This window comes from Octopus bimaculoides, chromosome 13, assembly GCF_001194135.2.
Source record: "Octopus bimaculoides isolate UCB-OBI-ISO-001 chromosome 13, ASM119413v2, whole genome shotgun sequence".
Classification (NCBI taxonomy): Eukaryota; Metazoa; Mollusca; class Cephalopoda; order Octopoda; family Octopodidae; genus Octopus; species Octopus bimaculoides.
The window spans coordinates 20666247-20680293 of NC_068993.1; the positions used below are offsets into that span (position 1 = coordinate 20666247).

At 35.9% G+C, this 14047-nt stretch overlaps 1 protein-coding gene across 2 annotated transcripts in view; it reads right to left on the reverse strand.

Moving 5' to 3' along the window:
• Window positions 1-14047, reverse strand: part of LOC106871881 (uncharacterized) — a 35542-nt gene that overhangs the window by 16045 nt on the left and 5450 nt on the right. The window contains exons 2-4 of one of the 2 annotated variants that reach the window (XM_014918642.2): window positions 10714-10801; window positions 6676-6729; window positions 4880-5026 (exon numbers count right to left, since the gene is read on the reverse strand). In XM_014918642.2, coding sequence (XP_014774128.1) covers window positions 4880-5026; window positions 6676-6729; window positions 10714-10801 — 289 coding nt within the window. Of the gene's footprint in view, window positions 1-4879; window positions 5027-6570; window positions 6730-10713; window positions 10802-14047 lie in introns of both variants that reach the window. The other variant, XM_014918636.2, reaches the window with a different exon arrangement.

Consider the following 14047-nt stretch of genomic DNA (forward strand, 5'->3'; position numbering starts at 1 on the left):
AACAACAACAACAATAACAGCAACAACAACAACAATAATAAATAATAATAATGGTAATAATGGTAATAATATAAAAGAAACAGGTTCGAAGCGCTCAATGCTTGAGCCATACCAGTCGTGGCTTACCGTTTCAATATCATTAACTGGTCAGTTACTGAAATATGTAATCTTGACAGAAAAATACGAAAACTGTTGACAAAGCATAGAATGCACCACCCAAAGGCAGATATAGAACGACTTCATGTGCCAAGAAAAGAGGGAGGCCGTGGACTTTTACAACTGGCATTAACAATGAAGATTGCCACAACTGGCCTAGACACCTATCTGGGGAACTCTGATGACTGGATTTAAAACTTGTCTCATAACATGAAAACAAGAAAACATCATACTCAGCAAAAAATCAAGTAAAGGAATATCTAAGTGAATTCCAAATACAACAAATTCCAGAATTAGACGTACTAGAAACAAGCGCAGAGAAAGTTAAGCGTATGAAAACCCGTGCTAAAACTGCTGCCTTAGATATTCTGACTGATAAATGGCAAGAAAAAAACCTCTCAATGGCAAATACCTAAAGAGAGCGAATAATGCCGATGTTGACAAAGGCCTTACCCATCAATGGCTAATTGCTTCTGGCTTAAAATTTGAAATAGAAGGGTTTATCATAGCAGCCCAAGATCAATGCCTACCTACAAGGAACTACCAGACCAACATATTAAAGAATGGCAGCTTCCCAACATGTCGTGTATGTCAACAACAAAATGAAGCCAGTGATCATGTTGTCTTCATGTGCAGTCTTCTTGCGCCTATAGGCATGATAGAGCTGCACAATATATTCACTAGGTAATTTGCAAAAGCTTAGACTTGTCCCATGATACAAACTGGTGGGAACACAAACCACTTCCAGTGCTTGAAAATGATCACATCTCACTCCTCTGGAACTTCACCATTCAAACTAACAGAAAGACAGATGCAAATAGGCCAGGCATCATATTGAAAGACATCAAACAAAAATCATACCTCCTCATTGATATGACTGTCCCAATCGATATAAACGTATCTATCAAGACCTACCAAAAACTGAGCAAGTATAAAGATCTTGAAATAGAAATGAGCAAAATGTGGAACCCAAAGACGAAAACAATACCTGTTGTCATAGGTGCCCTGGAAATGATAGCAAAAGGGGTTGATCGCTACCTAGCTCAGATACCAGGAAACCACAAAATGGCTGAAATTCAAAAGATAGTGCTCATGGGAACTGCCCATATCCTACGCAAAATACTTTCTATGTCATCTCAAATTTTAAAACAAACATAATTTTCTCATGGTTTCTTAAACATTCTCTAGAAGAACACTATGTACAAAACCAAATATATGGCACCCTAGGCATAACACCAACATGAGCTTCTAACTTGTTGTCTCTTGAGGTCTCTGGGTGAAACGTGGAGACAACTTGTACAAATGTAAAGCAAAAGTCAAACATAAAATAATAATGATAATAATAATAATAATAATAATAATAATACTATTGTGGAACACTTTCAGAAAACAGCACTGCTTGGAACGTCTTGAATACTCCGGATGGTGCTCGAAAAAAATATGGGGTGTTACCTTAGTTCACTGGTAGTGAACAGCTGACACCGTAGTGCATCTCCAGCGTTAGAAGCTGTGCAAAGACAATATAATAATAATAATAATAATAATAATAATAATAATAATAATAATAATAATAATAATAATAATGTCTTGCTTTATATTCTACAGGTGCTAAGACTCTCAGGGTGTAGAGTTTTAGCACCTGTAGAATATAAAGCAAGACATGACAGAGTCGGCCAGTATTTACACTGGAAAATATGTCGGCATTATAAAATCAAAACCGCTGACAAATTTTATAAATCCCATCCTGAAGCTGTGACTGAGGGAGAAAATATGTCGATTCTCTGGGACTTCCCGTACATGCCGACGAAACTATAAAAGCTAATAAACTGGATATTATCATAAAAGATCAAACAAAGAAGATGTGTTTATTAACTGACATGAGTATTCCCTGTGATCATAATATAGAGGCGAAAGAATTTGACAAGATTAGTAAATATAAAGACTTGCTAATAGAAATTGAAAAGATGTGACATCTCAAAGCAACTACCGTACCAGTGATTGTAGGATCTCTAGGAATGATAAAAAAAAGGTACTGAAACCTATTTGAAAATGATACCAGGCTTCCCATCCCTACAGGAAGTGCAAAAAATCGTGTTAACTGGAACGACTCATGTACTGAGAAGAGCATTATCGCTGTGAAAACAACATCCATTCATGAATTTTTTTTTAATACATATTTTACCTGTGAATTTGCGTGTGTAAACTGGGAATGCATACAATGAGCTTCTCTGCCCTAAGTGTACGGAAAACACTCGGCGAGAAATGGAAGAAAATTTAAAGAAAGAAGAAAAAAACAACAACATAATAATAATAATAATAATAATAATAATAATAATAATAATAATAATAATAATAATAACAATAATAACACCAATAGTGTTGTGTTAGTCTTGAAGAGAGGCAAAATCAAATGTATGGACGTGCTAACGATACCGTTGGGGGAGGTTATGAAGCAGATAGAAGAGACGAGCAATAAGTATTTGGGGATTTGGGAAATGGATAAATTGATGGAGACAGAAATGACAGAAAAATTTAAGGTGGAGTACTTGCGCAGACTGGGACTGATACTTATGTCGAAATTAAACGGATGGAATATCAAAGCTGTCAACACCTGGGTGGTTTCACTCCTTAGATATGGAGCAGGGGTAACTGCATGGGCATTAGACGAAATAAACAGCTTAGACAGAAAGACAAGGAAGTCTCTAACTAGATATGGGTCATTCCACCCAAAAAGTGAGGCAGACACACTGTATGTACCAAGAAAAAGAGGGGGAAGAAGACTTATTGGATGCGAACGCAGCATTAGAAACAGCATAGCACGGTATGTAAAAAATGTCAGAGAACCACTATTATTAGAAGTAAGAAGGTCAGGCTTGTGTAGGATGAAAGATTGCAAAGATCAAGCACTCTACAAGAAATTGAAAACGAATGAAACTGAAAATAGGTGGGTAAAGAAAAGAATGCATGGTCAATTTCATAGGGATGTTGAAGATAAGGCAGACAGACAGACAGAGAAAAAAGATGGCTGTGGATGACTAAAAGTGATTTAAAACCGGAAACGGAGGCTCTAATCTGTGCTGCCCAAGAGCAAGCACTTAGAACAAACAGCATAATATACTGAATAGACAACACAGCAGAAAGTAATAAGTGCAGAACCTGTGGACAAAACGGTCAAACCGTATAGCATATTACCAGTTGTGGTCGATGAAAAAGGTAGCAGTAGTACCAATAATTTTTGGAGTCTTGGGAACAGTAAGCAAAATTCTCGAGAAGTACGTGGAACAAATAGGGGCTGCAATAAGTGTGAAGCACTTGCAGAAAATAGCACTGCTTGGAACCGCTCGAATACTCCGGAAGGCCCTCGAAAAATAGGAGGTGTTACCTTAGTTCACTGGTAGTGAACAGTTGACACTGCGTTAGAAGCTGTGCAAAGGCAATAATAATAATAATAATAATAATAATAATAATAATAATAATAATAATAGCAATAATAATAATGTTTCCTTTTTTGGCCACAAGGGCTGTACTCAAAACAAATAGGGACGATACGACACGAGGGAGAAGTGGGGTTAAGGACGATATTTGTGTGCAATTAACAAAATGTAGACAATAAAATTCTCCAAAAAAGAGGAGTTCCTCTCAGTGCCAACCAAGGAACCCTATATATCCTGGTCACCTTGACCACGAAGGGAACCTCAAGCAGGTACTTCACACCCGCTTGACTTCTCTGGTCGACAGGCACATGTTCAGAGTAGACCCAGTCACATAGGTTATCTCCGCCATATTCACACATCAGCAAAAACTCTTGGAGGCAGCACTTCCTTCTCCACCCTGACTTCTCTTTTCAAGTAGAACTTGAAAAAGTTGATGAAAGTTCGTCTAAAGAAAGAAGTATCTGTCTTCAGTCCTTTCAATATCATCCACCACACTATTGCTACCAGACAGATGAAAACTCCCTTTCTTTCTCTGTCAAAAAAGTGGCGGAACAATATTCACGATGGACTCGGATAACCGGGTCCGTGGTAAATGCGTCGACAGCTGTTCGACAGTGCTCCACAAGTCAGCAATGCTTGGACACTGGAAAAATGCACGCAGAACCGTTTCAACTCCCTGCGCACATATCGAGCAGCTTTTTCTGACGGCACTTCCGTACCTGTAAAGCTTGTCTTGAACCGACAGAGTTTCCCGGTAGCACTGTCAGGCCAGGGATTTCTGAAAATTATACATCGGCGCCGACCCAAATGTCATCCGGAAAAGACCAACTGCTTGATCCCTCCCGATTTCCCGAGTTTCCCCGAGAACGTCGTCGCTCTTGCCCGCTACTAATTCCCTACAGAACTTCCACCGACCGCATTGTCCGTTTGGCGGAGGGATGTGAGCTCTTGGTGACACTCCAGATGCCACGCTTCAAATTTTGGTAAAAAAATGAGAAATTTCGGAGGTTACATCGACACCAGTGTTCAACTGGTGCTTATTTCACCGACACCGAAAGGATGAAAGGCAAAATTGATCTCAGCGGAATTTGAACTCGGAACAAAAAGACGGACGAAATGCCGCTAAGCTTTTGACCGACGTGCTAACGTTTCTGTCAGCTCACAACAACAACAACAACAATGATAGTATTAGTAATAAAGAAGGTTCTTAAGTACGTAATTTTGAATGAATATTGTTATGCTTTACTCTGATTTTAAAGAATAATAACAAATAATGATTAAAGCCGTACCGAGATAATGGTTTGATCCGTCATGCCAAATTGTTTTCATACGGCAACTTGTATTGGTATTCAGGCATTCATACCTCCAGGAACTTTCGCTGTAAGTACTGTTTATCATATTGAACGATACAAGATATGGCTGTTTACACGAATAAGCTGTTTTAAAAAAATATATAAGAACTACCTGTTGTAGCAAACAGTACTTTAGTATTTGTTTACTTAAATATATTATTACAAGAACGTGGGCACATGCATATTTTATATCAAAATCTTCTCAGTCATGTTGTTCCGAATAGGATCAAACTGCTCAAAAATTAATCTAGCAAAAGATCGAAGTACTTTTACTATAGCCTGAAATAGATCAATACAGTAAATCGGCCATTTTGTTCAATCGTCTAGCAACTCTGTCGGTAACAATAAAAACAGCACCCCGGTGTTTCTCATGGGAGAATGGACTGTGAAAATTGAAAAAGGCAGCAGACAGACTATCCGCGACATTAAGATTTTAACATTAGCAACATTAAGATGGTTTCAGATTGTTTATACTTTTCCAACACCATGTGAAGAAAAAGAATAGATGTAAACTATATTTCATTTCCTCATGAATAAAAAGGCTGGAGCCAAATGTTTCACAAATGATCTGAGAAGAAATTTGCATTTATCAGTTCGAGAATCTCAGCTGTGGCAGACACGTAATAGATGACGTCACATGCTCTTCAGTTAAAAACTGTAAATAAAATAATATATTTCCTTAATTATCACGTGTTTATCTAAATTACACAATAGTTTTAAAGCGTAGTTCAAATTCAGATATTTCATGTGAAGGATAGCTATAAGCTATAATGGACGTAGAGTATAGGAGATGGTAAGTCCCATGCTGGTCACGTTCTCTCCATTATCTAAAGATTTAATATGAAACAATATTTACGGTAAAACTAACCGAAATGTTCATATTGATTACAATGATAATAGCACATATTAATTTCATTTGTAAAAGATCATGTCCTAAGATTATTAGGTTCTGTTAACTTTGAATTTCAGTGGACCTACTTGTCGACCGGCTGGAATTGCATCTCATTGATCTGTTGCTATGGTATTTGTTGCTCTTCTTCTGTCTCAGAGGTAAGTCACCTTAGTTATATGTAGTGCGAGTTAGCGATATGATAGGTGTAGCTCTCTTTTAAGGATCATGTGAACGAAAAAGATATTGATCTTTTTCGTTATATCACCTTATATCACTCCCATGAAATAATTAATCTTCAAGGTTATGTAAAGAAGAAAAGAAACGGAATTAATCATGAGTTGTTGATTGTGCGTTTTAGATTAAAAGCCAATGTTCTTGATTCAGTTGTTCGACTTATAAGTTATGTCTGCCGAGTCTTTCTTAAATCACAACTACACTTTCCTCTTTTTAGGAAAAGAGGCCGTCATTTGAGGGAGATCTAAGTGAGATAATAAAAATAGGTGTGATTTGAGGGAGACATTGAAAATGTATTCCTAAATACATGATATCTGAAAGAGATAAGAGTCAGAATAATCGGAACACTTTAAACATAAGTCTGCCTAATCAGTGTTGGCTTGAATTAAAATATCAATGAAATTATCGATATTAAGGGCATACGCGTGCCATTTCAATTCTGTGAATTCATTTCCTTTATTTAACCTACACGAAGAAGAACATAATTTACTTAAAAACTTACGACATGCTTTTGGTTTCGACCAAACTGCGTAATCCTGACAATCTGATCTTCTAGCATATTCTCCATTCAAATCCACCAAACACCTGTATCCCACAGACCACTTACCTATCCAAGTAATCACTGAGGAGTTTAACTGGAGTGGTACACCACAGTCAATGTCTATATTATTTTTTAGATGTAAAAAAGAGAAGAAGAAAAACATTAATAGTATAGCACTTTAAAAGTGTGCAAGATGGGAAAAAAACAAACAAAGAATGAGACTTTAACAATTTGGTGTTATAATTCACAAACTAGGAGCGAAACGGCATATTGGACTTAAGTGACTAGTTTAACGTCTTACCTTATGATATAATACTGTACTATGTCAGTCATTATTGATTTCTCTGATTAGAAGGGTAATTATCGAGTAAGAGGTATATATCAAGATGAATCTGGCTCAATATATTACTGGAATTCATTCTTTCTGACCTACAAATAAAATGATCCCTATGCCATTTGTACGCCTAACTGCTGCACTAATTCTTCAGGCATCTCTAACGCTTTTATACCAAATAATATTCATTCTTTTTACTCTACACAATACCACTTATACGGGAGTGAGTATGGTCAAATGGATCGATATGCAGAATATTACAGATACTTATTTTTTTGACATCGAATGGAAAGGGAAGTTGACTTCAATGAAGCTTGTATGAGGGTGGACGAAAAATTTCATAGGCTCACTATGGATGAGTGATGCTAGAGTTGTGAAATCTTGCAAGTATTAAAGTCAACACATCTTGTTAACAACAGCACAGTTTCTTACCAGGAAAACTGATATCTCACTGTTCAAAGAAAACTTAAATGTAACTAGTTGTGACGTCCCTTGAAAACAGGCAATATTTGGCATAGTGGTGGTCTCAGTTATCTGTAGAAAAGGAGTTTAGCTCCCACGGACCCACAGACATTCATGTTGATACGGTTGTTACATTAGGAGATGACACTCCAGCTTCATTAACAGTGCAAAGTGAGCAGCTGAAGGGAAGATGATAACCTCAGTTTTTTTGGGATGCAAAAGGTATTGTACTTATTGACTATTTTCAAAAGTGCTACATCATCAATAGATAGAAACCATGCCTATTCGCTGTGGCAGTTACGAAAGGCTATCAAGATCAAACACCAAGGCAAGCAGACGAAGAGATATTTTCATCAGGACAATACTCCAACATACAAGTCCTTGGTTCCAATGGCTTCTGTGCACGACTGTGACTTTGAACTGGTTGAGCACTCTTCCTATTTCCCAATATTTTTTTTATGGATTTGTTTTTTTAAATAAGAGACTATTATAGAACAGGATAGGTAGAATAATTTTAAAAAATTACTAATTCTACGAGGGTTGCTGAAAAGTTTCTGGCATCAAGGGTGTCTCAGAAGGCCCATTTGGAGAACAAGCCGCCCGAGTTCTTTTACAGGGCTGAAACAAAAAGAACCGCTACAATAAGAGTGTGAATGTTAGGGAGAAATATGTTGAATAAAATCATAATCAACTGATCTGCCTGTATTTTCTTTTACCTAAAGTAAGGAACTTTTCAGCATCCTCACATACGCTCTGTAATTATCTGTAATTGGCTGCGAACGATCTGTGTTTCTTGTTTTGTCCTGTTTGCCGTTGTTGTGCTATCGTCCTTTTCCTGCTTGTTATGTTTGGATGATTTTCGTCTGTGTGTTTTGATATATATATATAAACTATATTTCATTTCATCATTAATAAAGGGGCTAGAACCAAATGTTTCTCAGCTATAGCATACACGTAAAAGATCACGTGATTTGCTCTTTAGTTAAAAAACTATAAATAATATGATATATTTCCTTAATTATCACGTTTATATAAATTTATACAATGGTTTTAAAATGTAGTTCAAATCCATATATTTCGTGTGAAGGATAGCTATGATGGACATAGAGTAAAGGAGATGGTAAGTCTCATAATGGTAAGTCTGATTCCCATAAAATTATCAAGCTTTAAGGTTATGTAAAGAAGAAAAAGAAAGGAAATAGTTATTAATCATGAGCTATTGATTATAAGTTTTAGATGTGTGTATATATATATATATATATATATATATATATGTATGTATGTATGTATATATATATATATATATATATATATATATACATCCGAAGAAAGGATTAGTCGATTGAGTCAAAACAGTCTATGTTTCTGCTACATAACTGCAATGAACGAATATTAAGCTGGCATAGTTAATATTAAAACATATAGTTCGGTTGTCGACTAAAATAACCACCGTACTATGACAGTGAATATAATGTCTCTGTTTCGGAAAACTACTTGCCACTAACCTAACACCGTGTAGTCTTTGCCTTCAAAATTATGATTTCAAATCTTCCAATCGTGAGTTTTACTCTAACAAATTTGATTAATTCAATCGTATTCGCCCAAAGTAAGAGAAAAGTCCATGAGCTAGGAGGGAACAATAACATGTTGATCTAAATAATTCTCAGTATTAAGTTTCGGACAAAACGCTCGGAGTTCAAATCCTACAAACATTACTTTCAATAACGCTTGTTTGATTGTGTTGTCAAAATGATTGTAAGAAAATTATAATTACTTGAGTGAGGAAAAGATGGAAGAATCTGATGGAATTTTTATTGTTCTTGTTGTTGCTAAATATCCAAGTAATCCGTGACATAGCAGATTTACGATGAAAGCCGTTCCTGCAACAACTATCTCGAATTTCTTAAGGGTGTCTGATATGTATTTTCAAAAAAAAAAAAAAAGAAATTGGTTGCTATTTCTTGCAGGTTGAACGAATACACAGCAGATACTTTGGCAACAAAGTATAAAGATCTCTTTTTTTCGTTTTGAATTATTGTAAATATCCAATGAATATTTAAGATCTCAATTTTTTGTGTGTCAAAGATTCGCTGTTAAATACCTGTTCTTGAAAGTTATTTCGTTTGAGAACAACATACTGTTGATAAACAAACTTTTCTCCGAATTAGGGAAAAAGAAATCCCCTGAACAATTCGAATATGTTTTTTTGTCAATTGGATATTGTACATTTCACTCTATATAAGTACCGAGCAGCTGTTCTGCCGGAATGTCAAACTATATATTCTTTTCTCTCTCTCCCCTGTAAATAGTGTAAACAGCATAGAATTACCAGTTTATATACGTCTGTTTGCTGACATAGAAAGTATGGTACGTTTAAAAAAGAGGGCTGCCAGTTTGGTTACTGAACAGTTTGGTCAAAACCAACCCTGCTGAATCGACACCAATAGTAAACGATATTTGTACAGAATCGTTAGCACGCTGGGATAAATGCTTAACGGTATTTCGACTGCCGCTATGTGCTGACGTCAAATTTCGCCATGGTCGACTTTGCCTTTCATCCTTTCGGGGTCGACAAACTAAGTACCGGTAAAACACTGGTGTCGATGTAATCGATTATCCCCCTTCCCCAAATTTCAGATATTGTGCCTATTTTAGAAAAGATTATGCTGAGCAGTACAATCGTATCAAGAACTACACGGTCGAAGTGAACTTCATTACCTCACAACGATTTAACCTGTCTTTAAATCCATGAGTAGACAAGATTATCAGACTTTGTTTTAAGATACAGCATGAAATATATCTCATATTAAACGAATTAGTACAATCCACATTACTCAAATGAGTATTCCTGGAATACTGAACACACGTTTTAGCAAATTTTAATGTTTTGCATTAACTACACAATATTAAGCAAAGTTGTACATTAAATACATTATCTTTACCTAGAAATCTCTAACTTCCACGCCAAGAATCTGATAGGGCTTTTACTTCCTTCACAAAATAATTATTTCACACTTCAGCCTTTAAACCGGCCGTATCCGGCCAAAATATTCTGCTCCTTTTAAGTTCAAATTGGCCAGATCCAACATCTCACACCTACTTTACAATGTTATAGTAACAATAAACTGTGACATGACTGAAATCTTAAATCCACAATATTATGCAGGGTCAATTCAAAACAATGTGAATAAATAAGTGTTACTTTTGACAGAGTACTGTGAATGCTAAAGAGTTAAACAAAAATGATTTTCTACATAACTAGCCAAAAATATTTTAAAATCAATATGAAGATACAGAATGTAACTTACCCAATTGTAAGCAGTAGTAGGCATTTTTTCCTGGTAAACACATTTCCATGATCTTACATGAATGATTGAAGCAGCTTCCAGCAATTCGCTGATAATGGAGACAAGAATAAGTTTTTTTTTTACAAGATGGATAAAGCATCATCTATTCGAAGCTTTGTTCAAAGTCTTGCAATAGTTGATTCATCAAAGAAAGGAAAACAGCTGAGAAGCTTGCTGTAAATGATTTATAGAAATAATTTATTACTAATCAAAGAGTTACGTGAAACGCAGTCGACGAAATGAATGCAACATTAAAAAAATATATAAAAGAGATTCATAATACATCTCTATATTCATATTTTTTGCTTGGTGCATGGAATATAGTTCCTTCTCCCCTGCACACATTCCATAGATATGAGTTTAAAACATAATTGAAACAGATGCTGGAGTGCTGCCAAACGAACGAAAGGGAATTTTAAACCACACGCTCAGCCCGTCAAGGATGTACAACATTGCAAGTTCTACGAGGTGGAATCAAAGAGGTCCACGGACTAGTAATAACACGGTGGAATGGGATAAAGAAATCTGTAGAAGACTAGAACGAAGCGGCCTTTTAACGAAAATAATTACAAAAACGAAATTTTACTGCCATACTATGTACAGTTTCTCCCACGCACGATGTCTCAGTGAAAGATGTGCGAAAGACTCATGTGAAATCGACATCGGAAAGTTTACAGATTATAAAATATAAGTGGAACAAAACAGTAAGTACGCAAATTGATTAATTACGCATACACTCGAATGTCTGCACAGTCATATATACATTTTAAAACACATAGTACCACACATACATACGTGAAATTTACAGGATACACATACACACTTATAAAATACGTGTTGCAAACGAAGCAAAAAAATAAACAAAACAAAACTATTTAAAAAAATTTTTCGAACTAACACAGACAGAGCGAACAATTCATAATTTAAAAAACACCAGAAAAAAATATACTTGGAGATAAATCTATCAACAACAACAAAAAATAAATACAGACGAATTCAGATCTGTTAAGCCTTAAGAAGCTACGTTACGAGCAATGTTTTCAATCAGAGTACTTGGAGGCGGTATTGCCTCAAAAAATTAACCCTAAACAGACAGATCCGTCCCCTAATGTCTACGTTCAAGCTCGTTATGCCTCAATGGTAACAAATCAAAATACAAACCACATATGCCCTCTCCCGGGTCAATAAGGGCCGTGTACCCGAGTGAGGAACCACGTTGGATGAGAAAAATCAGCTACTGGTTCAAATTTTCCCGAAACACAGGATCTGAAAGTGCCCCACAACCGGAATATTCCAACAGATGGCCATCCATGCTCATTATCAAGTCACCGAAAGAAAAAGAATGAAAAATGCTCCAGGGGAGATAATACAGAAGTTCTTACGGCCTTCTATCATGCTATGTATTTCCCCACAAATAAATCTGATACTGTACAAACCTACGTAAACTGGAGACAGAAACACCTTGATGTAAGGCCCTAAATAGACGGTAACAAACTTGTCAAGTAACAAAAAGAAACTACTAACTGAATTAAAGATTGACCAAATTAAACAATCAGTAAGGGATAAAAGGAATGAAGTTGCAGCTAAAGAAGATACTATAGAGGAAATAATTATAGACCAGTCCAGGTTTGACGAAAATGCTGTAATTATCAAAAGAGTTAATGCAACTGATGAGCAAAGTGAAATACTCTCTGAACCACCGATAAACACTAAAGCAGATGAAAATCAAATGGATGAAGAAAGTCACACAGAAATTGAGCCAACTGAACTACATGACCTAAACAATCAAATCATGATAAGAATGGCTGAAAATTAAAGAAACCAGTATGAATGTTCGTGACACCCTCTCAAACATTCGCAATTCGAACCAAAACCTGGAAGTTGTAAAATCCATTTTGCACTTAACGATATAATTTCAGCTAATGATGTCAATATTACAGATCTCAGCTAAAATATCAACGATATTAGGTGGTGAAAAGATTAGAAAACAATATTCCCACAAAAAAGCCTACTTGGCAAGTGCGCATTCAACACCAAATTCAGAAGAAAGAGTGGGAGAGGTTTGATCAGTTGCTAAGATTGTATCGAAGTAGAGGAAAACAGCCTAGGGTGTTATATATATAGTGAAGTGAAAGCACGTTATAAAAATAAAACTACTGAACGATAATAGTAATAATAATAATAATAATAATAATAATAATAATAATAATAATAATAATAATAATAATAATAATAATAATAATACTAGGACATGAAGAAGAATTACGCAAGAAGGGACTGCACAATCAATTCCATGTAGCCACAACAGAAGTTGCTGGAAAAAATAGGTGGGATTGGCTGATAAAAGGAACCTTAAATAAAGAGATCGAGAGCACTATAGTGGTAGCGCAGGACCAAGTGACACGACCAGGTAGCGAAAGTACCACATTGGAAACTACGAAAAGTGGGGGCTAGAGCGTGGCAAAAGGTGGTATGAGTACAAGCCGCGGACAGTGGCAGAGTCGGAGACTAGCAAAACCCTCTGGGATTACCCAATCCAAACAAATCAGGTGCTATAGCATAACAAACAGGATTTAATGGTGGTGGACAAGGTGCATCACATATGCTATATAGTTGATGTTGCATGCTTCTTTGACCTACGAATAGTCAAGAAGGAAGGCATAAAGATAGTGAGATACAGGCCTCTTACGTACGAAATAGCCCGGCTATAGAAAACGAAGATGAAGATAGTGCTAATTATCGTTGAATCCTTGGGAGCAGTATCAGAAGACAACAAGAGAAATATAAAGGAAATTGGAAGGATGCCCAGTAGAACTATTACAAAAGTTTGCCTCCTTGGCACGGCCAGAATAATCAAGAAAGTATTAGATAGCTGAAAAGAACGAATATCATGGTACCGTAGAGCTGCAGGTAGTAAGCCCGTTACGCATGCAAGACTCCAGGAGTTCCAACAAAACCTGTGATAAAGAGATAATAATAATAATAATAATAGTAATAATAATAATAATAATAATAATAATAATAATAATAATAATAATAATAATAATAATAATAATAACGCAACAGAACTACATGATCTAAAAAATCAAATCATGATTGAATGGCTGAAAATTAAAGAAACTAGTATGAATGAACGCGACACTCTCCCCAAAATTCGCAATTCTAACCAAAACCTGAAAATAATTGGTAAAATCCGCCTTGCACTTAAGGATATAATTTCAGCTAATGATGTTGATATTACAGATCTCAACCACCTGTACTATGCATCCGCAAGAATCTCAACGATTCTATGTGG